The sequence below is a fragment of the Apodemus sylvaticus genome, chromosome 8 (genome assembly GCF_947179515.1).
Source record: "Apodemus sylvaticus chromosome 8, mApoSyl1.1, whole genome shotgun sequence".
Taxonomy (NCBI): Eukaryota; Metazoa; Chordata; class Mammalia; order Rodentia; family Muridae; genus Apodemus; species Apodemus sylvaticus.
Window position 1 is genome coordinate 105323031 of NC_067479.1, and position 22848 is coordinate 105345878.

Here is a 22848-nt window from a genome sequence, read left to right on the forward strand (position 1 = left end):
TAAGAATTGTCTATTGTCATAGTACTACTTGCTTAAATTTGATTAGAATCCTTGGACAAGAAAAATGATCCACTTTGTGAATATCAGACCTGAGCTACCACCCAACATTCAGATGGGGAGACTATTAAAAACTTTAATGTATTTACTTAGGTTTCTTTGGAGCATAAATTGTAGCATTAGGATACTTTCAAACGCTGTGGTTTGGAAATTCCCCCCACAGGCCTACAAATTAAAGACTTGGTCCCTAGCCTGCACACTACTGGAAAAGGGCAAACCCTTTAAGACAAAGGACCTAGTGGAAGGAGGATAGGCATGCCTTGGAGGGAATTATTGGGTTTCCTGGCCGCATTCCACTGTTTCCTAGCTGCCTTGAGTTAAATAAGCCTCTGCCACATTTTTTCTGCCACTCTGTACTGTGCCACCAGGCGTAAAGCAGCAGGTCTAAGTGACCACGGTCTGAAAGACCTCAAGGCCCCGGGCTATCACTGTCACTTCTAAAGAATCACTCTCTCCCTAGCCTCTTTTTAGCTCATGAACCCTTAAATGCCCCCTAAGAATACCTGCCATGCAGGAATCTCCCAAGAATCTGCACCCCAATTTGCCCTTTAATTCCCTGAAATTTATCTTCCATTAAGATGCATATTGTTTTTTACAGCTTCTCTTTCTAGTTATAGATTGTAAATTTTCCTTCTGCTGAGTCTTGGAGCTGACTGACTGTTTTTCATTATATTTATAAGGCTCGAAGGGGGGAAGAAAAGGAGGCCATTCCTTTATTTGAGAATTCTGACATTTATTAGCATAATAAAATTCTCAAGATGAAATTGCAGTTTTCCAGACAGTAATTTCATTTGCAGGACAACTTACAAGGAATTTATTTGAAAGCCAGGTAAAACTTAAAATATATGAGACGTTCAGAAAGTGCAGGCCCCAAATAAAATGAAATAAATCAGTTAGGGATAGAAAACTCAGCTGTTATGTCTCACATATTAATTAGCAGGCAACAGGAACCACCATCCAGGATGTCAGGTTTTTCAACCCATCCTGGACTCCTGTCAAAGCTGTTGTTTGGAACTTTCTTCCAGTGTGTGGGAAATCATCTTGTGGAATCCCCTGACACAGCACTGCTTGGCAGAAAGCTGCCACTGTGTGGCTGTGGATAGCAAGGTCTTTCATTTGGACAGAGATTCCCTATTTGTTACTTAATTGACACAGCCAGAAGACGCTAATGATAACCATATTTTTAAAAAAAATCCTATTCCCAGTTATACAGAGGTTTAGTGAGATTGAGGAGCCTAAACAAATTCACATGGTGGATATAGAGCAAAATCAGAATAAGAGTGGGTCTTCTAAGCCCTGGTAGAATTGATGTAATTAGAATGGAATTTGGCTATGGCTTGAGAGTTCAGAGTTCAGAAAGCAGAATCCCCACATCATCACATCACTTCATTCATGCAGTGATGCTGGCTAATGGAGGGAAGCTATGGAACTGATACATAAAACTGTTATTATTTAATGTATTGGGGCAAGTTGGGATGACATACACCTGTCATCCTCGCATTCAGGAAACACGAGAAGAGCATGAATTCAGAACCAAACCTAAGCTAATGGTTTACGAGATACATGAAAAGACTGACTCGAGTTACAACATGTCAGAATACGTATTTGTATAGAAGGCACTTACTTTGAGTTCCCAAGAGGTAAAGACTAAATAAGACAGCCACTAAGCTCTAGAATAGTCTCCCAGAAGAACTTCCCGGAGAGGGAAAAGACAGAGAGTGAGTGGCAACAGGGGTGTCGGTGGATCTGGGTATGCCGTCTTGCATGACTGTCTTCTAAGAGGCCACATCAAGAGCTGTCTTTCATCCAGGAGGATGAAGGAAGAAGTGATTGACCTACATGAGCATTGATCACTGTAGCAACAGGGGATTAAATATATGGTAAAAGTGGGAGGGGGACCAAAAGGAGAGCCAAGCATAGTGGTACTCACATATAATCGCAGAACATGGGAAGTGGAGACAGGGCGATCAAAGTTCAACATAGTGAGTTTAAGGCTCAAAAGGCAAGAACAAAAGACAAGGGTGAAAGTACAACAACTGGGGTACTCAGGTTGAGATATTCTGAGCCCACTGACAAGTCTAGAAAACTTGGGCCAATGTGTTACAAGGATCCTTGTGATATGATGTACCAAGAACATTTTCTTGCCCCCAAAATGAATTTCAATCAAGCCAGGAAATTTGAAATGGAGCCAATACAGAAATAACAACAGGAAACAATAAAGCAAGTCTAGAACACAGGTCATCTTACAGAGCTCTAATTTATACAACCAGTCGGGGCCGAGTAAAGGAGGAGGGGTGTTATCAGTGACTTAAGAGCATACCAGATGCTATAGGTAAGTCTTGTTAGGACTCTAACAGAAGAAACTAACTATAAAAGATGCTTCCTGGTCCTACCCCTTACTGAAGAGCTACTGGTAGTTGGTAGTTTCTGGGGAAGACAGAGTCACTCTCCTTTGGAGCTGTAGCCCCTAGTAAGATTTCTATGGTGCAGAGAAAGGCCATACTCACGCTCATATGGCAGCACTAATTGTACCTTTGAGTTATTTTTTTATGAATACATGGTGTTGAGAGTATGTTGGGGTAGATCTGGGGAATAGGACGGGAAAGGAGAACAGTAAATATTATCATTTTTCATTGTATAGATGTAAAAATTCTCAAGAATAAAGAAAAAAGTTTAAAGGATAAAATTAAATAAACACCCCCAAAGATTCATGTGTGGCAAAGCACCATTGTCATATGTACACAAGAATATGGTCAATGCACAACCCCAGAGTCATTCACACAAAACTGGCTGTAGCAATAGCCATGAGGGTGGATGGTGGCATAAGCGGCCAACAATGTAAGAAACAGAAGAGCCAAGAGGTTGAGTGGAGAATAAAGATGCCATATTCTCCTTACAACACAACTCTCGAGGCAGATAAAATGGTTTCCTAGTGTTTCCAGAATCCATCTATTCTTTTATATATGCCAAACCCAGTGCTGAAGGATTATAATGTCACAAAGTTTTAGAGTGTGGATTGGAACTGAAGCCTTCCACATTTCAGAACCTGTAATCTTTCTGTGACATCTGCTATCTCCTTGTTTATTGCCGTAAGGGAACATGATTATGCTCACATTAGACACTGTGGTGGTTTTAATATGCTTGGTCCATTATTAGGAGGTATGGCCTTGTTGAAAGGAAGTGTCTCACTCTAAGGGTAGACATTCAGAACCTCCTCCGAGCTGCCTAGAAGACAGTCTCTCTCCCAGTTGCCTTCAGATGAAGATATAGAACTCTTATCTCCTTCTCCTGAACCATGCCTGCTTACAAGATGCCATGCTTCCCATCATAGTGACAGTTGACTGAACCTCTGAAACCATAAGCCAGCCTCAATTAAATATTTTATTTTATGAGTTGCTGTGTTCATGGTATCGCTCTGCAGCAATAAAACCCTAAGGTAGACCTATCCTTGAGAGTAACTGAGTTATTGGGAGGTTATTCTCATTAATATGAAGATCATGTTCAAATTAAGGAAGTAGAAGAATTAAAATGAAAACATAGCTAAGCCTTTAAGTAGAAAGCACACAGAGAATGCCACAGACTGGCCCAGCTGGGGGAGTTATGACCGAGGGAAAACCAGGGCTTTGGTATTCAGGAAGGCATAGGTATAGTGAGGTAATGACAGACACACCAAAGAGTGGTTTGGATTTGCTGCAACTTTACTTTTTAGTCAGGCATATTTATAGTGCATTGAGGAACAGATCGAGGTTGGCACACCTCCAGAAACACTCAAACAATTGCTAAACAAGGTACATTTCCATCTTAATTAGAACAGCAAGTAGACATGACATGATGCCCACAGGAACTGTTGCTCTATGAACTGTGATCAAAAGCAAACTCTGTTCATGAACCTCAGACACATGGTGTTCGAGTCTAACTTGTGGTTTAATACTCAATAGGAGAACCTGGGCCTTCATATGAATTTGTACGCCACAAGCCTTCTTCTGCCATCAAAAGTCAAAATGCTTTAAGAATGAGCACATATTCATTACAAGAGCCCTCTATACTGCCCTGGACAGCAAACACCAAGGTGGCCTGACTCAAGCTAATCTATGTCTATAATCTAAAGAATATTATAGGACCTTCTACCCTTCAATGCTTTTATCCATCTATTACCTTCTTATCATAAGTACCTGCATAAAGCAATAGCTCATCAGTAGTCCTATACTTTTTCATACTGTATTCTTCCTGCTACAAACTATTTATAACATTCCCTAATGTCTCTGTTCTTTGTGCATTAGCTTTGCTAAGGCTAGTGATAAAGACGAACCCTGTTGAAAACATTCCAAGACTTTGTTTCACTAAGGTTCAACATGAGTTCATTGAGTTTAGGACTGGAAGCAGTAGGCGTAATCACCACATCCTCTTTTCTTTCCACCAGAATACCAAGTTCTCCTTTATCAATTAACAAGCTTGTAGGCTGGGATCATGCTGTATAAAGAATTAAGAATAGGAAGAAGAAAGACACAGTGCAAAACCCATAACCCAGGAAGTGCAGTATCCTTGAAGAACATCAAGGCCCTTTTCAAGGCCAGAGGTGGGCACACTGTCAGAGACCTCCAGGGAGCCTAGCCCCGAGGGGCATTTTTCTCCTGTCCACCTTAATGACATACTGTCATGTCACACAGACGACACTGGAGTTGGTGTGGCAAGAGAACATTCTAGAGAGCAAAGACCTACCTCATCAAGATTCTAAACACCATCCTTGAGTTTACAATCCATTCCAGATATTCTGCACATTCATATGACATCATTACCTCAATTAGCAAAACCAGAGCCAAATGAGACAGAAGAGGGTAGAAGTAGTTAAACAAAGCAGCTAGCACAACATCATTCTCCCATTCTGAAAGTCAAGCAACCTTGGGCAATGCCCATGATAATAACAAGTCCATGAACACTAGGAAAGATTTAACATGTGTGTCTTCCATGTAAGTTAATCACAAGCCTGCTTCTGTTATCTCTGTGACTTTATGAAGTGATATACAAAATAATTTGATAGAAACCATCAGTGTTGAGAGTTTTTCAGGAGGGCATTCGTTCAACAAATACTTACTGAGTGCTGGCCCTATATTAAGAGGAAGGTTCGGCACTGGAATTGCTTTGTGTTACTAAAACATGATACATTCACTCTAGTTCAGCTTAGCACAACCATGACAGACAGGTCTCCAGGAGCATCATTATTTGTGGTTTCCGTCTTGAGCTTTGGAATGGGACCAGTCTCACAAATGCAGTCACATTTCATAGGTCACATTCTGGAGGGTTACTAATACAACTGTTCATCCGAAGAATGGTGGATCTTCCAGAATGCCATGAGGCTTTGAGTTGGAACATTCTTAATCCCAGTTTAAAATCATGATACTCAAAGGAGTCCAAAGAGAAGGGAAAAAAAATCATTCAAACAACAGGTGGTAGTCTGGTGGGCTATCCCTCTGTCCGCAGGGTTCCTGTAGCAACTCTCCCCCTGAAACGGTGATAATTTCCTCCTACAGGGAGAAAAGAAGAAAGGAAATCCAATTCAGATCAAGAAGAGAAATAAACATTCATGGGGAGTCAGGTAGAGAATGGTCTACCTCCCCTCACTCAACTTTCCAGAAATAAAAGGGGAAAGCTCCATTTAAAAAGAAAGGCATCTGTATAGTATGAGATAATAAAAAGGAAGGCCACCAAGTAAAATGTAAAAAAACAGACTGTCTAAAAAGAGACAGAAGTTGGGGACACATTAGAGACACAACTCCAAATAAATGTTTGCCCCTGTTGCTGGTGAAACTAAGGACAATGCCACACCCCTCAGAAAGCTACGATTTCTTAACCCCAAGCCTACAGCAGAAAACACTGGATTTTGGAAACATAAATTGTCTACACATGAATAAATTTGAGACTGAACATTGGAAGACTGTCTCATTATTGAGGTATTTAAAGACTACCTCAACTATAACAGAAAGATTCAAAACCCAGTAGTCCAACAGATTTCTAAGAAAATACCAAACTTATAAAGGAAACAAAAAGAAGCTTTAAGAGATCTACATTATCTTTCTCAAGAGGATAAGTCATCCGTGAAACAAGAGTCTGCTGTTATAAGAAAAAAATGAGCATGCAACTGAAAAATATGACTGTTTAAATTAAAAATATTTTCGGCAGAATAGACATAACTAAAGAGCAATTTGGTAGATACAGAAATTTTAACATCAAGAAAAAAGATACCTAAAAATAGAAAATGGACCGGGAGTAAAAAGTGACAATTTACAGGTGACTAACTGGAAGTAGCCATTAACTATATGAAAAGAGACCTCAGCAGCAGAGACCACAAGAACAACGCAAGCTAGACCATAGTGAGCTATGGCGTCTGCCCATCTGATGGAGGAACAGCCCTCAAACAGCTCTGGCAGGAACATGAACTGGTTCCACGTTTTTGGAAGGCAATCTGGCAGGTCTTCTGCATTTAAATTTGCCTACTTTTCTTTCCAGCAATTTCAGTTCAAAGAATCAATCCTGGAAAACACTACTTATATATGCATAGTGACAAAGTAATATATACATAGCATAGAAGTCTCTGAAGTGCTGTCCATGATCGTGAAACAGAAGGTGGAAGGCGGAGCACAAGAGGAACATGAGTAGTTAACCTGATCCTTACACCCATACTAGGGAATCCTGATACATATATCAGTGTGGAAATATCTGCCAGGCATATTTGTTTTGTTTTGTTTTGTTTCCTTAAGACAGGGTTTCTCTGTGTAGCCCTGGCTGTCCTGGAACTCAGTCTGTAGACCAGGCTGGCCTCGAACTCAGAAATCTGCCTGCCTCTGCCGCCCATAGTGCTGGGATTACAGGCATGTGCCCCCACCGCCCGGCTGCCAGGCACATTTTTAAGACATATCCTTTTGCATTATAAGCTAGCCTTAAACTCACTATGTAGCTAAAGATGTCCTTGAACATTTGATCCCCATTCCTCCCCCTTCTTGAGTACTGAGATTACAGACTTACTTCTCCACCTATATAACCAGTGTGTCATGCTGGGGTTCAAACCCAGGGCTTTGTGCTAAGCAAGCACTCTAATAATTGATGCTTGGTCCCAACCCCCGCTAACCATGTTTTAATAACAGATGGTACCTACTGCTGATTTTGAGATGTGCTCTATACAGGAGGAATAAGAAGGCAGGGAGGAAGGGAGAGTGTGGAGTCCGGTAGCATTGTTCTGGGTCACCCATACATGCTGTCATAAACATGGTGACCCCTGTGTTATGGAAGCACATTAACCTTTTCCACAGACCTTGTATACGGTGATGCCTTCTTGAAACCTCACAGGGATGTCACTGACCCACCCGACTGAAAAGAAAACTGAGTCACGAAAGCCTAAGCAGTGGCCCAAAGCCATGTATAATAATGAAGTCGGGATTTAAACCTGACATTCTGGTATCAGGGATCATGCCTTTAAATACTATCATCTTCAGTTTAATTAAGTACAGCTTGGAAGTTAAATTGTTGAGTTACATGATGTAAAAAAATCACAACGCTATGTATTTTCTTATGAGCATAAAATTTGGTATTCCTGCCTAGCCAAGAGCACACGGCACACTACTACTACCTCAAGGTGGAAGTGTACTCAGGGACTTGAAATCAGTGAAGCTGAAATGATTAAAATAACCATGAATTAATGGAGTAATTAAAATTTAATTTCTCAAAACTGACCACCAGACCTCCATGTGATCATAGATGATATCTCTGTGTAGGGCTTGAAGTTAAATTGTTGATCCCCAAATTTTAAATTTGGAATGAATAAAGCCCTGCAGAGACATCAGGTGTGGCCTTCCTGTGTAGAACCTGCCCTAAGAACCAGGCACTGACCCTCTGATTGAAATACTGGTGGAGACAAGGAGCCACAGCTGCTGAGGTGGCTTATTTTTTAACAAGAAAAACAAGCACTGGGTCTCAGTAGGAGGTACAGGCTTCAGAGGAAGCGGCTAGGGGCTTAACTACTGACTGCAGCTGGCATCAGCCACTGGAACTTGGCCAAGTGCCTTGGGCTCCCTGGTCTTGGCTTCCTGGTCTGTGAACAAGGTTAATGTACTTCCATAACACAAGGGTCACCATGGTTATGACAGCATGTATGGTTGGCCCAGAACAATGCTACCGGACTCCAGACTCTCCCTTCCTTCCTGCGTTCTTCATCCTTTCTCTGGCTGTTAGAAGGCCCTTCCCAAAACAAACAGGAGTCCATCCTCACCTAGTCTAGATCCACAGCAGTACTGAGCCCAGGCATCTGTGAATGAACAATTTTCTCTTCTGTCCTCTTTCCTCTCTTTTTCTCTATCTCTGCTTTTGGGGGGGTGGTGGTGGTGGTGGTGGTGGTGGTGGTGGTGGTGGTGGTAATGTTGCTGCTGCTGCTGTTGTTATTTAAGTTGGTTGGAAGTTTCGTTGTTGTTGTTGTTGTTGTTGTTTATAGCCATGTAAACCAAGCTGCCCTTGAGCTGGTAAGTCTCCTGCCTCATTATCCAAGTGCTGGGTTTACAGATGTTTCCCAACATGCTTAGCTAGACAGGTGATTCTCTATGTGCTCCGTTCACAAGGCCAGGTGAGAAGGTATCTCTCAAGGCCTGGGGCCCTCTGTGGGTGGATAAAATAAAGAAAGCAATATATAATCCAAGAGACCCTGTTACAGCAAAATCCTAGTGCAAGCAATTCTGTGACACCTTCTACACCTGTGAGACTCAATTAGATATTGGAGCTGGAGTTCCCATAACTTTATCCCAGAATCCCTCAGACCCTCCCTTCTTGTTGCTGAGGTACAACTATTCTTGCAGTTATGACAACTGTACTGAAATGAAAGCTGCTTCTCACAATGACATATGTGAGACATTTGCAAGACAGTATGTGAGGCAATGATGAAATAAATGGCAGAGTCCTGGCCATGGGATCATAGAGTACATAGAGACCTCAAACAAGCACTTTGTGTATTCATCTGTTCAGTGTCAGGGCTTGAATGTGTTCCCCAAAAGCATGTGTTCCAGACATAATTGCAATTTAATGGTTTTAAGGAATAGGACCCAGAAGCAGTAAGCAGGTCATAAGGGCTCTGCCTCCACAAGCCACTGTCACAAGAATAGGCTTATTATAAAGTGACTTTGGTGTGTGTGTGTGTGTGTGTGTGTGTGTGTGTGAGTGATAGAGAGACAGAGAGACAGAGAGAGACAGAGACAGAGAGACAGAGAGACAGAGAGACAGAGAGAGAGACAGAGAGAGAGAGAGGAAGGGAGGGAGGGAGGGAGGGAAGAAGGGAGGGAGGGAGGGAGGGAGGGAGGGAGGGAGGGACGGAGGGACGGAGGGAGGGAGGAAGAGAGGAGGGACAGAGAGATGCATGCATATGCATGTATACACAGAAGCAAACTTACCTGTACTGAAGGCAAGTGTAGAGGACAGATGTCACTCTCCTGCTTAGTTTTTTGAGACAGAGCCTCTCCTCTGAACCTGAAGATTGCCATTTTTGCTACACTGACTGGTCAAGGAGCCCTCAGGACCCTCATGTCTCTACCATCACACCCCCAATCCCAGGACTGCAGTACACATTTATGCCCTGACTGGCTTCCATGTGGGTGTTGGGGATCTGAGCTCAGGTCTCATACTCATACAGCAAGACTGTTCCCACTGAGCCACCGCCACAGATGCAGACGTGGCCCCCTCTTGCATTTGACCAGTCTCTTGTTCTCTCGGTGCTTTCCTCTTCCACATTTTGCCAGGAGACGGTGTAGTAAGAAAGCTGTCCTTGAGTGACGGTCCCTCCACCTTGGACTTCTCAGACTCCAAAGGTATGAAAACTGGGTTTCTGTTCCTTATAAACTTTCCAATATGATGTACTCTATTGTAATGGCAACAAATGCAGGGGCTGCTGAGGCTCACTAGGATTAAATGACATACCCAGGGACACACATGCCCCAAGGATAATTCAGACAAGAAGAGTAGTGCTATACTCTGGAGAGAAGTGGCTACAGTCGTATGGCTGCTTTCCCATACTCCAGGTAGCTTTAAAGCTGCTCTGGATAGGAGTAGTTCAGAGGGGTGTTCCTGAGACTAAGAGGACTTGGACCGAGAACCAGCTGTCATCTCCTTGTGCTAACACCAGACAGCCCTCAGATGCTTAGAGAAGAACAGACTGGGACTTGGATTACAGGTGCACAGTGCCACGTAAGGCACAAGATGCGGACGACCATGAGCCCCAGAGCTGCCCAGCACAGCCAGCACAGCTACCCCAATATGCCACAGTGCTGATACTCTACAGCCTTAGCTTGGAGCCTCTGCCTGCTGCACTTGCTCTAGGCTTTCTTCAACTAAAGTTTCTGCCAATTCCATGCCCAACTAACCCTTCAAAGAGGGTTACCTTGTGGAAATCAATGAGATCTGTTAAGGTGGCATGGCGATTAGGGTCCACTCCCAGAAAGCTGTAGAAGTCCCCAGAGGCATCCACAAGGAAGTGTTTGAAGCCTCTCTGCAGGCGGTAGGACAGGGTATAACCCCAGATCTTCTCACTGACCCGGACCAGAAATGCTCCCTCAGTCATATTCTCCAGAAGGTCTTCTGCATTCTCTCGGCTAATAATTCCTAATTCAAAAGAAGAAAATGAGAAGAAAACTTTAAAAAGCTTTGGTAAGTTCTGCATCTTCTTCTACTTCACAGTCAAATCTTCGACTACCCCTTTCTCTCTGGCTCACTTCACAGACCAACTATATTTTCTGGGGTGTGGGAAGGAGAAAAAGGGCTTTGGGGAATTAGCTGGTCTCTGACTGCTGCTGCAAAAGTATAGTGACCCAGAACAACCAGCGATAAGGCTAGGGACAGCATTTCTACAAGAACCAGAGTGGAGCATGCTTTTATCCAAATTAAACCACAGTAATTTGGATTAATTGGGTAAGCAAGGAATTACTAATGAACTAGAATTATAGCATCTATTGATTACAAATACTAGAAAGTCTTAAAGACTAGAGTTAATGACTAGCCAGAATGATGGAGGACCACGCCGCAATGACCTAGTACAGTAGATGAAGCCTGAATGGTGTTTTCTCCTACAGCAGGAGGATCCAACCTGATGACATTGAAACACAAAATTGTCAGCAACAAAGCTTACTCTAAAATAATGCATAATCATAATGCATGGAGTATGTTTATAACTTTCCTCATGGCTGTTCTGAGGCCCAAGTGGTCCCTGTATATGATCAAAGATTCCTCTGAGTATCTATGTATACCGAGCACAAGTTTTCTTAGTGGGTAGAATAATAAGACTCCATCTCACACAAGGACTAGAACCGTCTAAGGTACTCTGGCCTATGCCATGTGGTACCACCAGAGTATAGAAGTCGGGTCTATCTTTGGAATTGCATATGCAGTGGCAGCCAACCCTAGAAATGCCTTCATGAACTTGCCTTCATCCACATGATTGGGAGAAGGCAAGCATTTGGTAAGTCAAACTCTGAAGAGCAGGGAGGTGGGGAGGACAGAGGGAACCATAAAAAGTATATTCATTCTTCAACACTTCCCCCAAGGGATCTTCTCCCAAAAATCTTAAGTTCCCCAGTGCCCTTTGATATTTACATGACTAAACCCAGATCTACAGTAGTTTTCAAGTCCAATAAAAAGTTCCAAATGTTTTTCGTTGGTTGATTGGTTGGTTGGTTAGTTGGTTTTGATCCTATTAATAGTTATGGGTTTGCTGAGTCTTATCATCTTCTGCTGTTTTAGAAGGGCAGTGAATTGTAGCAAATCCCCCTCTGCACACCTACTGGACTATTTGACAGGGAATACACCCTGTAAGTTCCTTATGCCTGAGGCAGGGGACAATGCACCCACACTACCAAATGCTGCTTTAAAAGACAGTCAACATGCTTGAGGGCTACTGCTCACGTCATCACGAAGAACAAATGGCAACCAAGCTTGCTAGCTCTCCCCGACCAGGCAACATAAGTGGATAGTCCAGAAGATAGAGGAGGAAAAGGAAGGCCTCACAGCAACAGAACAGCTAAAGAAAATACATTGTCCCATGCAGAGATGGACCAGAGAAAGATGTCTCAGAAACACAGAAAAATCAGTTGTGATAGTTTTTCTTTTTTTTTTTTAATTGGTTATTATATTTATTTACTTTCCTCTTTTTAGAGGTTAATTACTTTATTATTGAATATTTTAAAGTCTACATTTATGGATTAATAAGTGTTTTTGCATTTACATCAAGGACACATTTACTCTAGTAGAATAAAACAGACACAGACAAAAGACCAAGTACACATTTAAAAAAAGATAAAAAGAAAATGATATGTTTTGCCTGGTCCTACCTCTTGCTATACTGAACCATGCTTTCAGATTTCAGACTGACTTTATATATATATGTGGAGTCTGATTTATACCCCCACATTTTTAAACATCAAATGGGTACTATTCAAATGTTATCCCCCTTCCCAGTTTCCCCTCCAAAGACTCCCTATCCCACTCTCCATCCCCTCTGCTTCTATGAGGGTGCTCCCTTACCCACCTACCCACTCCTGCCTCACCTCCCTAGCATTCTCCTATGCTGGGGCAGCAAGCAACAGGACCAGGGGCCTCCCCTCCTATTGATGCCAGAAAAGGCTACCCTCTGCTACATATGAGGCTGGAGCCATGGGTCCCTGCATGTGTACTCTCTGGGAGCTCTGGGGAGTCTGACAGACTGATATTGTTGTTCTTTCTATGGAGTTGCAAACCCCTTCAGCTCCTTCAGTCCTTCCCCTAACTTCTTCATTGGGGTCCCTATGCTCAGTCCAATGGTTGGCTGTGAGCATCCGTATCTGTATTGGTCAGACTCTAGAGTAGTGATAGTTTTAACTGTCAACTTGACATAATGTAAAATCTTAAGAGACTATCTAGATCAGACTGGCCTGTATTCATATCAGTACAGAACTGTCTTGACTGTTTTGACTTTATTATGGGAAGACACAACAGAAAAACGGGTAGCACCATTCTCTGGTTTGGGAAACCTAGCTGAACACGAAGCATGTAAACTTTTACTCTGGACTATAGAAGTAATGTGACCAGCAGCTTCAAGGTCATGGGCCTGATTTACCCCACAGTGATGAACTGTAACCTGGAACTATGAGCCAAAGAAATACTTTATCCCCTAAAGTATTGCTTCTTTTGGGGGCATTCTGTTACAAATAGATTCTAAACCAAGGCTGTGCATACATTAGGGGTTTCCTACACTAGGAACTACACATTGCTACTGTATTTCTAAGTCATGGCATTGGTATCCAGTTCTCTCATGAATTGCTTATAACCAGTTCCATTTTGAGGCATGACAGCCAAAGATTGTACTAAGGACTATGAGAAACTCACTAGCTAGGCACACTATGACACCCATCTCGTCTAGTCTTCAGTAACATCTTAATATCAACAGATTATAACAGAGACTACAAAGGTTCACAATTTTCCAAGGACATGGAAATGTAGAGGGTAGAGTCCAGACTTGGGCTTGGGTCTTCAGACCTCCAAGTTCAGGGTTCTTTACCATGTTAGCTCATAAAGGATAGAAATGCTAGAAAATACAATAAAGGGGAGATTAGGGTAGACTGCATGGAGGCATTGGAGAGGAAAAAGAGGTGTGGCTTGGTAGCTTGGTAGATTGTAAACAATAAGGGGGATAATTGTAAGGTGTTAACAGGAAAACATGCATTGAAAGAGTAACAAGGTCTACTCATGGGTCACTCACATAAATGTAATGTTAACGAAGGGCACAGAATCTCAGGAGGTTCAGAAACATGGAGGACAAAACAGAAACAGTGACAAATGTATATTCTAAACTCAGAAGGGAGGCAAGAAGAGAAGGGAGGGCAGCTAGAGGCAGTACTTAAAACTGGGTGGTTGAGAATCATCAAAGACATAGTCTAATGTTGTACAAAGATACTTAATATTCCCTTTGTCAACCAGGAAAAACTGGCAGATTTCTAATAAAGATCAAACAGGGTAACTTCTCAGTTACAGTAATAGAAGCCATAGGAAATTAGATTAATGTAGTCAGTGTGCCAAGAGCAAAACAACTACATTTAATAAGACAATCTTTGAAGGAGATGACTACAATAAAGTCATCCTCAGAAAAGTAACTTGAGGGAATTGATTAATAAAGGATATTTCAGGAAAAAAAAGAAAGAAACTATCCCCTGGGCAGAGAATGTGAGAATAATGTGAGTGGTGAGTGGTGAGTACATGCTGTAGGTCAGTCTAAAAACAAGCAAACAAACAAAACTAGCATTACAGCACAATGAGAACAGACAAGGGGTTTTTAAGATCAAGTATATAGATAATGAACATTCAGTAACTATACACAGTGGAATTTTATTCAGCTGTAAAGGAAAATGAAATGATGGAATTTGCAGGAAGATGGATGGTTGGAAAATAAGTGAAGTAACCCAGACTCAGAAAGACAAATGTGTGTTTTTCCTACTCAAGTATGGGTCCTAGCATCAAATCTTTACACATGTGTGTTTAATTTGGAGTATCTATAGAATCCAGAAAGTAGAAATAAGCCATTCCTGCAGAGGGGCAAGAAAGATCTTAAGGTAGGAGGTGTCCTATTTTGGTTTCTATTTTTCTGGTGAGCACTGTAACCAAAAGCAATTTGAGAAGAAAGGTTTTATTGGTTTCCAGTTGCAGTACTTTACTGAGGGAAGTCAGAGTACGAAAGAACTCAAGGAGAGGATTGGAGGCTGAAACTGAACAAGGGCTTTGTCCCTGTGATTTTCCCAGCCTTCCTTCTTAGATCACCAAGAACCACCTAAATAATGGCATCAATGCCCACAGAGAGCCAGACCTTATTTCACAGATTTGCCTACAGGCCAATCTGATGGAACCATTTCCTTAATTGAGATTCTTCTTCCCAAATAACTTTAGCTTGTGTCAAGTTGGCCAAAAACTAATCAGGACAGGGGAATAGTAGAACTCAAAAGATAATAGCAGCAGAAAATGAATGAGGAAAAGAATTCAGCAACGTAGGAAAGACAAGATTAACTGAAAAGTAAACACATTGAGACTCCTTTTACATCACATAACTGAGAGAAGTGCTGAGAAATTAACAGATAAGCAACAAATGGAAGAAAATAATAAATAAAGCATTTGGGATCAGGGTCCCACCTGGTGGAAGAGAGGGGTCCGCACTTACACAGCATACAGGACTCCTCAAGATTGTTGTTGTGTTCACTCAACATTTTCTTCTTGACCTCAGTGCCATCAGTGGGCACCGCTACTTGACCTTGTACCTTCTAGCTCTCAGAATGGTAAATAAATAAAAGTAAGATCCTTATAGATAAGTCAGTCTCAGATAGCTGTTACAGCCACCCAAACAGACTATGACAACTTGCAATTACAGACATGATGGGAACAAGATATTAGCACAAGCCCTTCGTGGCATAAAAGCCTATAGAGGAGGACAAAAACAGAACCAGACAGGTGGATCTAAGGATGCTCTGTAAGAATTAGAAAGCAAGAGGCTGACTCAATGAAATTGGAGGACTAAATGTGACTACAAGAAGCTACGGTGAGATCACCCAGGGCCACCTTCAGTAAGAATGGAATCAAAAGGCAGCAAGATATGTTAGGTCATCAGGGAGTAGAACTATTAGGTGTGGCTTATTGGAGTAGGTGTGGCCTTGTTGGAGGAAGTGTGTCCCTGGGGGTGGGCTTTGACATCTCAAATGCTCAAGCTGAATCTAGTGTTTCCGGCCACCGGTGGATCCGGATGTAGAACTCTCAGTTACTCTCTAGCTCCATGTCTGCCTGCATGCCACCATGCTTCCCACGATGACAGCAATGGACTAAATTTCTGAACTGTAAGCCAGCCCCAATTAAAAGATTTTCCTTTATTAGATTTGAAATCATGGTGTCTCTTGGCAGCAATAGAACACTGACTAGGACACTAGTCATCTCAGAAAGCCAGCCTCTATGTCTGTAAACACTATATACATACAGAAAAGAACGTTCTGTGGAGTTGGAAATCTTTCCCATGGAAAACTTCAAGAGAATTAATTTTGCATAAAAAGTTAGTCACAGAGAAGCAACAAGGTCAAATCATGTTACCATGAGAAAAAAGGGAGTGACCAGAAGTTCTTCCCTGTAGGTGTCACATGTACATATCACCCACATATATGCACAGTTGGCCCTCTATATAGCTGCAGGTTCTGCAACATCAAAAGACACTATCAGAGGAATCTACTCTGTAACAAATACAGATAGACTTTTTTCTTCTCATGATTTTTCTAAACTATATAGCATAACACCTGTGTATACAGCACATATATCTTGCTGAGCACTGTAAGTAATCTAAGACAACATATGCACAGGGATATAGATGGCTGATATGCGTATGCTACACAGTTATAAAAATGGACTTAAGAAATTGGAGTTTGATATCAATCGGGAGGGGGGTGTGGTCTGATGTCAAGCATATGTGGATCCCTAGAAGAAAGTGAATATCAATTTACAAGAACTCTTTCAACAGACCGTGTTAAACTAACCTGGTGCAGGATGGCTATTTGATGGAGAGGAAAGAATGCGAGTGAAAAGCAAACATAAAGTTGAAGAACCCAATAAATGGGGGCAGCCTTGTTTCTTCTGATAATGGTTAGTTATGGGGTTGAGGGAAGGAAGGAGTGGTAAATGACCTCACCTTTCTCCAGCTCGGGTTTTCCCAAAGGTCCAGCCTCCTAAGGCACCATCAGGACAAGAGGCAAGATGACCTCAGAGTTACATCTGAAGGTGAATGGCCTCAGCTAAAAGTCACTGATGGAAGATGATGAAATCCATTGTCCAAAATGGCCAGGTCATTCAGTCTGATCAGGGCAGAGACGTGCCCATGAGGCCTGTCATGCCAAAACTAAGACCGTTATTCTACCAGCTTCAGGTCATCTGAGTGGGTAGAGTGAATACAGATGACAAGACCCACAGGATAACAAGGCTCTTGCACTAACGTGGTCTTGCACTGAGACTCTATCTTGGAAAAAGGACTGAAGTTAGACCCATCAAATCAAGAAGGTAGACTGTAAGATTAAATGATTGAACTTTTACCAGAAGATAAAAGAACTAAACTGAAAGATATGAATACCAAAGGGACATGACTACTTTTTTCTGATGCAAAAAATTTATGGAACTTACTCTGTAGACCAGGCTGGCCTTGAACTCAGAAATCTGCCTGTCTCTGCCTCTCAAGTGCTGGGATTACAGGCATGTGCCACCACGTCTGGCTATGTGAGTCTTGTTAATCATTAAAAGTAAATAAAAGTCCAGAGTAAGATTGTTTATTAGAACATTTTTTACATGTATGTGCAGGAAAGCATCATGGTGCACACATGTGGAAGACAGAAGACAAACTGCAGTTGATTCTCTCTTCCAACTCGTAGGCTGGAGGATTTAACTCAGGGCAGTGGGTTTGGCAAGTACCTTTACACACTAGCCGTCTCATTCCTGCTAATTACTACTTTCAACTAAAACATAAAAAGTATGCCAATTTACAGAATACCATGTGATTGTCTAACATCATTATAAAAAACCGTCATTGGAAAGATTACGTGAGTCTTGTTAATCATTAAAAGGAAATAAAAGTCCAGAGTAAGATTGTTCATTAGAACATTCAAGTTAAGGGTTAGTGAGATGACTCAAGAGTCATGAGTGCTTTCTGCTCCTACAGAGGATCAAAGATGGATTCCCATTAGTTTACAATGGTCTCAAACTCCAGTTCCAGGGGGACTCAATGATCTCTTTCCTGAGCGAGTGCACAAACACACACACACACACTAAATAATCAAAAAACAAATAAAACGAAGCATGTTAGAAAATCAAGTTCCATCCATTTACACTGTTCTAGGAACAATTTAAAAGTCTGAACAAAGGATGAGTATGTAGCCCAAATGACAGAGTGTTTGACAGGTATGCACAGATGAGGACACCCCATCCTCAGCACCACATAAACTGAATTTGATGGCATAAGCCACAGATCCCAGCACTTGGGATGTAGAAGCAGGAGGATTAGAAGTTCAAAGTCATGTTCAGAGAGTATGAGGTCAATCTGCGCTATATGATACCCTGTCACAAAACACACACACACACACAGAGAGAGAGAGAGAGAGAGAGAGAGAGAGAGAGAGAGAGAGAGAGAGAGAGAAGGGGTAAGGGGAGAGGGAGAGAGAAGGAAGGAGCAATAAAAACTTAGACCATACTACTACAGTACATCATGTGATCTACATTAAATGTATGGTTTCAACAGTAGTAGTTTATATTAAAATTATCGTATTTGCACAAATCTAAGACCTAATAGAACAACAACTTTCTGGGTTTTCGTTTTCTTCCACTCGATCCCCATGTCTAGAAATGTGTCTGGATGTGGGCTATCAATAAGAAGCACAGATTAAGTACAGTCCCTGAACTGGTATATATGAGACGCTGGCATTGGGCCAACCACTGCTCTGAAAGGTAGCTAGCATTAGTTTGCTAAGGCTCTGCACTGGTCTTCTGACGCAGTTACTTTTATCCACACCCCTCATTTTGCAGGGTAAAGAACGAGGAATAAAGAGACTGAGTTAGCTATCAAGGTCTTACAGTAAATGAATGGCAGAGGCAGGAGAGAGGAACAGTCTGACTATCAGTTGATTCTCCCCAGAGCTTCCCATACAGGAAACACGAGGACTGTGTGAACATGGTGTGGATTAGCAAAACCTGTCCCTTCCCAAGTGGACTCAACCAAGAAGTGTGTAGATGCTTCTCAGCTGGCTGAGTTCTAGATGAGCCAGAACCAGGGCTCTAGATACAGACTGAGAGGAAAGGCTAACCACCCTTGATGAAGCAATACCCAAGGGTGTGTCGTGGAGAAGAGACAGCAATTAGAATCTACAAAGAAGAAATGGTACCTAGTTTTGAAGTTTTTCAAATACTGACTCATCACTGCCTCCCACTCACCACTTAATCTCCCAGATTAAGTTCAGTGACTCGTGTGTATCTAAGGAAGGTGATTCCAGGATACATCCATATAACGAATTTGCATATAACCTATGAAAACACTCCATATTGGATACTTTAAGTCATCTCTAGATGGCACATAGTATCTAATTATATGTATGTATGTATGTATGTATGTATATCATTCTATCCTCAGTTGGTAAATCCATGGATACAGAATCCACAGACAGAGAACACAAAGGACATACTATATGGAACACCACCAGAGGCTAATGGAGGCTATGACCATGTTATATGCTGTTACCATACGTGAGACAGACACAACCCAGCTGATCTTGTCCTCCTTCCCACACTTCAGATGTCACAGCTATAGTAATCCCCCAAAGCAAACAGCCTCCATGCCTACCTGGACCCTTAATGGGAATGAAGGAGAACACCTGAATCTCCCTGCAGGTGTCCAGAGCTCATAGCAGCCCAATAACCACAATGCTCTCTACTGAGCATCATCAGAAAGTGATAGGGCCACTATTGGGAGACAGGCCCTTCCTTGGCGTTGCCCAGGGTAACTGGCTACTGCATAAGGACAGTGCAGGAGCAGGGATGTGTGCTGAGTTAGAATACCATGCCATATCACCTCTCCCTCCCACCAGTAAGACCTTACTGTCCAACATCTGTTATTCGCAGTCAGCAACCTAGTGAGGACGGCCAGCAGCACCCAGTTTCCTGTGCTGCTACATTTTAAGTACAAACCTTATGCAGACACATCCTGACACCCCTAACTCCTGTCCAAAATCCCACTCGATACTCTCAAATTCCAGGAACATCATGTTCACTACCAAAACATATCCTCAACAAAAGGAGGGCACTTCATAGTCCCAAGAGTTGCAATTGCTCTAATAGACTCATAAATCTGCTGGTTAACACAGCCTCAAACCCGACCCAGGGCTCCGTCTCCTTCTCAACCCCAATTCCATCCTTGGAAATCATTAACCGGGCACCAAAGCCACCCAAGTAACCAAATGAGCTCTTTTTATTTCTCTGCCAGTGCTTCACTCTGAGAAAGAAAGGCGTGCAGGCAGGCCGGCTGCCCCAGTTCCCTTTTTATGGGTCTCCATTTATCTGACACGCATATTTCTTAAAGCTTTTGCAGCGGCTTCGCCTCACCGGCTGACAACTCCCCCATTACCACTTAGCTATTTCTCATTCTTTTTTGTGACTTTCCTTTCTTATTGCCACACTTTGCAGACAATATCATTAAGAAGGCTGGAGTTATTAAGCTCTTCATTCTCAACGGTTTCTCAAAGCATCTGAAAGCCACCGAGATTGTGATGAATGTGTTCAAATACGTTCACTTTTTTATACTTCCAAATGAAATTGAACCGTGGCTAACTGCTGAGACAAGGGGTTTAGTGGACAGGCTTCCTGGATCCAGGTACACTTACGTACAAGAGGCATTATTGCCCCTGTCTGTTCACAGCTGATGTGCCAGGTTCTAATCACTAAGGCCACTTGTGCAGGTCAGCATCTCCATGAAAAAGCACCTTAGACAGTCAACATAAAAAAAGACAGGTTTGCTTATGGCCAGGCAGACCCATTGTAGGTCTCTGGTCAGCAATTAAAAACAATGAATTCATGAAATTCTTAAGGCAAATGGTTGGAACTGGAAAATATCATTCTAAGTGAGGTAACCCAATCACAAAAGAATACACACGGAATGCAGTCACTGATAAGTGGATATTAATTAGCTAAGAAGCTCTGAATACTCAAGACACAATTAACATATCAAATGATTCCCAAGAAGAAGGAAGGAGAGGGCCCTGGTCCTGGAAAGGCTTGATGCAACATTGTAGGGAATTACCAGGACAGAGAAATGGGAGAGGGTGATTGGGGAATGGGTGGAAGGAAGAGGGCTTATGGGACTTATGGGGAGGGGGTAACCAGGAAAGGGGAAGTCATTTGGAATGTAAACAAAGAATATAGAAAATAAAAATAAAATAAAATAAAATAAAAATAAAAGAATTTAAAAAAAGACAAATTTGCTTATGGTCAGTCAGGCAGGCCCACTTACTGTGGGTCTCTGGAAGAGGTGCTGGTGGCATGGGGATGGGGGAACATGCTCATCTCTTGGAGAGGAACCCAAAGAGAAATGATGAAACCTCACCTATAATCCCATTCAAGGTCACACTCCCAATAGCCTCCCAAGGTTTGTCTACCCTCTAAGCACACCACCCAGTGTACAGTCTTTTTGGAGATAAACACATCCAATTTGTACATGACAGAGTGACAGATTATCACCTAGCAAAATTATTTCTGAAGCTGGCTATGTATTATACATAGGCCTTACCTCAATTGGATTATTCATTTATAGCATGATGACTTGTGTACCGTCAGTCTTGTAACCTACCCAACTGCTTCATTAGAGCAGAGACCAGGCTGTTGTCTTCTGTAGATGGAGATGAGCCTCCCCTACTCAGTCCTGCCTACCATCTTCTGCCAAAGGATGTGGGACCTTCCCTTGTTTTCCGTATGCGCAATTTTAACAGGGGTAGACTCTGTCAACACCTGTTCTAGACAGTCTTACAACAGCCCATTCAAGCCACTTACTTGGGAGAAAGAAGACATGGCACCTTAAATGACAGCTGCTTCAGAATGAAAGCAACAGTGAATGGAGAGGGGTCAGTGGTTGAAACATGCTCGCTCCTCAGATAAGGTCAAGTCTGAGACTGAACCTGGTGGGGTGGGGGTGGGGGGGGGGAGATGGCTTTTCAGTCATGTGAGCTGACTTCCTTTTTTGTCTATGTTGCTGCGCATTCGTCTGTCACCTGCACCTGAAAATAAGTTCCATGTTGACTTAGGTGTATCATGTGTAATCAACTAGTTGTTTGTTTACTTTTTTGCTCTAAGATGGAATTATTTGGCACAGAGTTTGAGAGACCTAAAGTCCAAGGTTGAACAGTTTCATCAACTACACTTCTGGTGAATGCCTCTGGCTGGGAAATAGCATGGCAGAAGAGCAGAAATCAAATTTGTTCATGCAGAAGAGATGACATCACAAGGCAGGAAGAGGGGTGGGAGACGGTTTTGCTTCATTCAACAACAAAGTTCTCTCTGAGAACTGACTGGGTCTCCTGAGTACAGTTCAGCTCCCTCCTGAGGGCTGTTGTACCCACTTCTCTTCTCCAGGCTCTTTCCATGATAAATACTAACACAGTGGAGACGAGGAGCACAGCACTGTACTGTGCAGCAACTACTACACTTTGTAATAACCCTGACCAAAGAAGCCGTCCGTCTCTGACCTTTGTAACGACTTACTGTTATAAGCCTACTATTTTTTAATTTACTGTCTGGTGATGCGTTTTGATTAAATCAAGCCCTGACTCCCCCTTCACCAATTTCTTCCATATCTCCATTATTCTTCTCTATCAACTGCATATACTTATTTTTTTAATTACTTAAATGCCTTAACACAGGGAGCTGACCTCCTAATGCCCCTGTTCAGGTAACTCAACAACCCCCAAAACTAGTAAGTTCCTTTTTTACTGTATTTATTACCGAAGACCTTTGCAGACTGCATAAAACTCAGACAGCACACTTCAGGAGTTCCCTAGGAGGTGGGGAGAAGGGGAATGCCAGCAACCTCAGATATGCGACAAGTCCCAGGCAACTAAGGCAGCCCCACAGTCCAGGACAATGGAGTACTCCCTAAAGGCATGATCACCTCGATGTGCAGGACCTACAAGGGCTGTTCGCCATCACTGTGCTCCTTGAGGCAATACCAGAGTCGCAGCTTCTTCACTAATGAGA

The 22848-nt window shown here is 42.4% G+C and overlaps 1 protein-coding gene across 1 annotated transcript in view; it reads right to left on the bottom strand.

Moving 5' to 3' along the window:
- Positions 1–829: 829 nt before the first annotated feature.
- Positions 830–22848, bottom strand: part of Sh2d4b (SH2 domain containing 4B) — a 100702-nt gene continuing 78683 nt past the window's right edge. Inside the window, exons 7-8 of the mRNA XM_052190203.1 lie at positions 10466–10686; positions 830–5579 (exon numbers count right to left, since the gene is read on the bottom strand). Of these exons, the coding sequence (XP_052046163.1) occupies positions 5487–5579; positions 10466–10686 (314 nt within the window). The 3' untranslated portion in view covers positions 830–5486. The remainder of the gene's footprint in view (positions 5580–10465; positions 10687–22848) is intronic.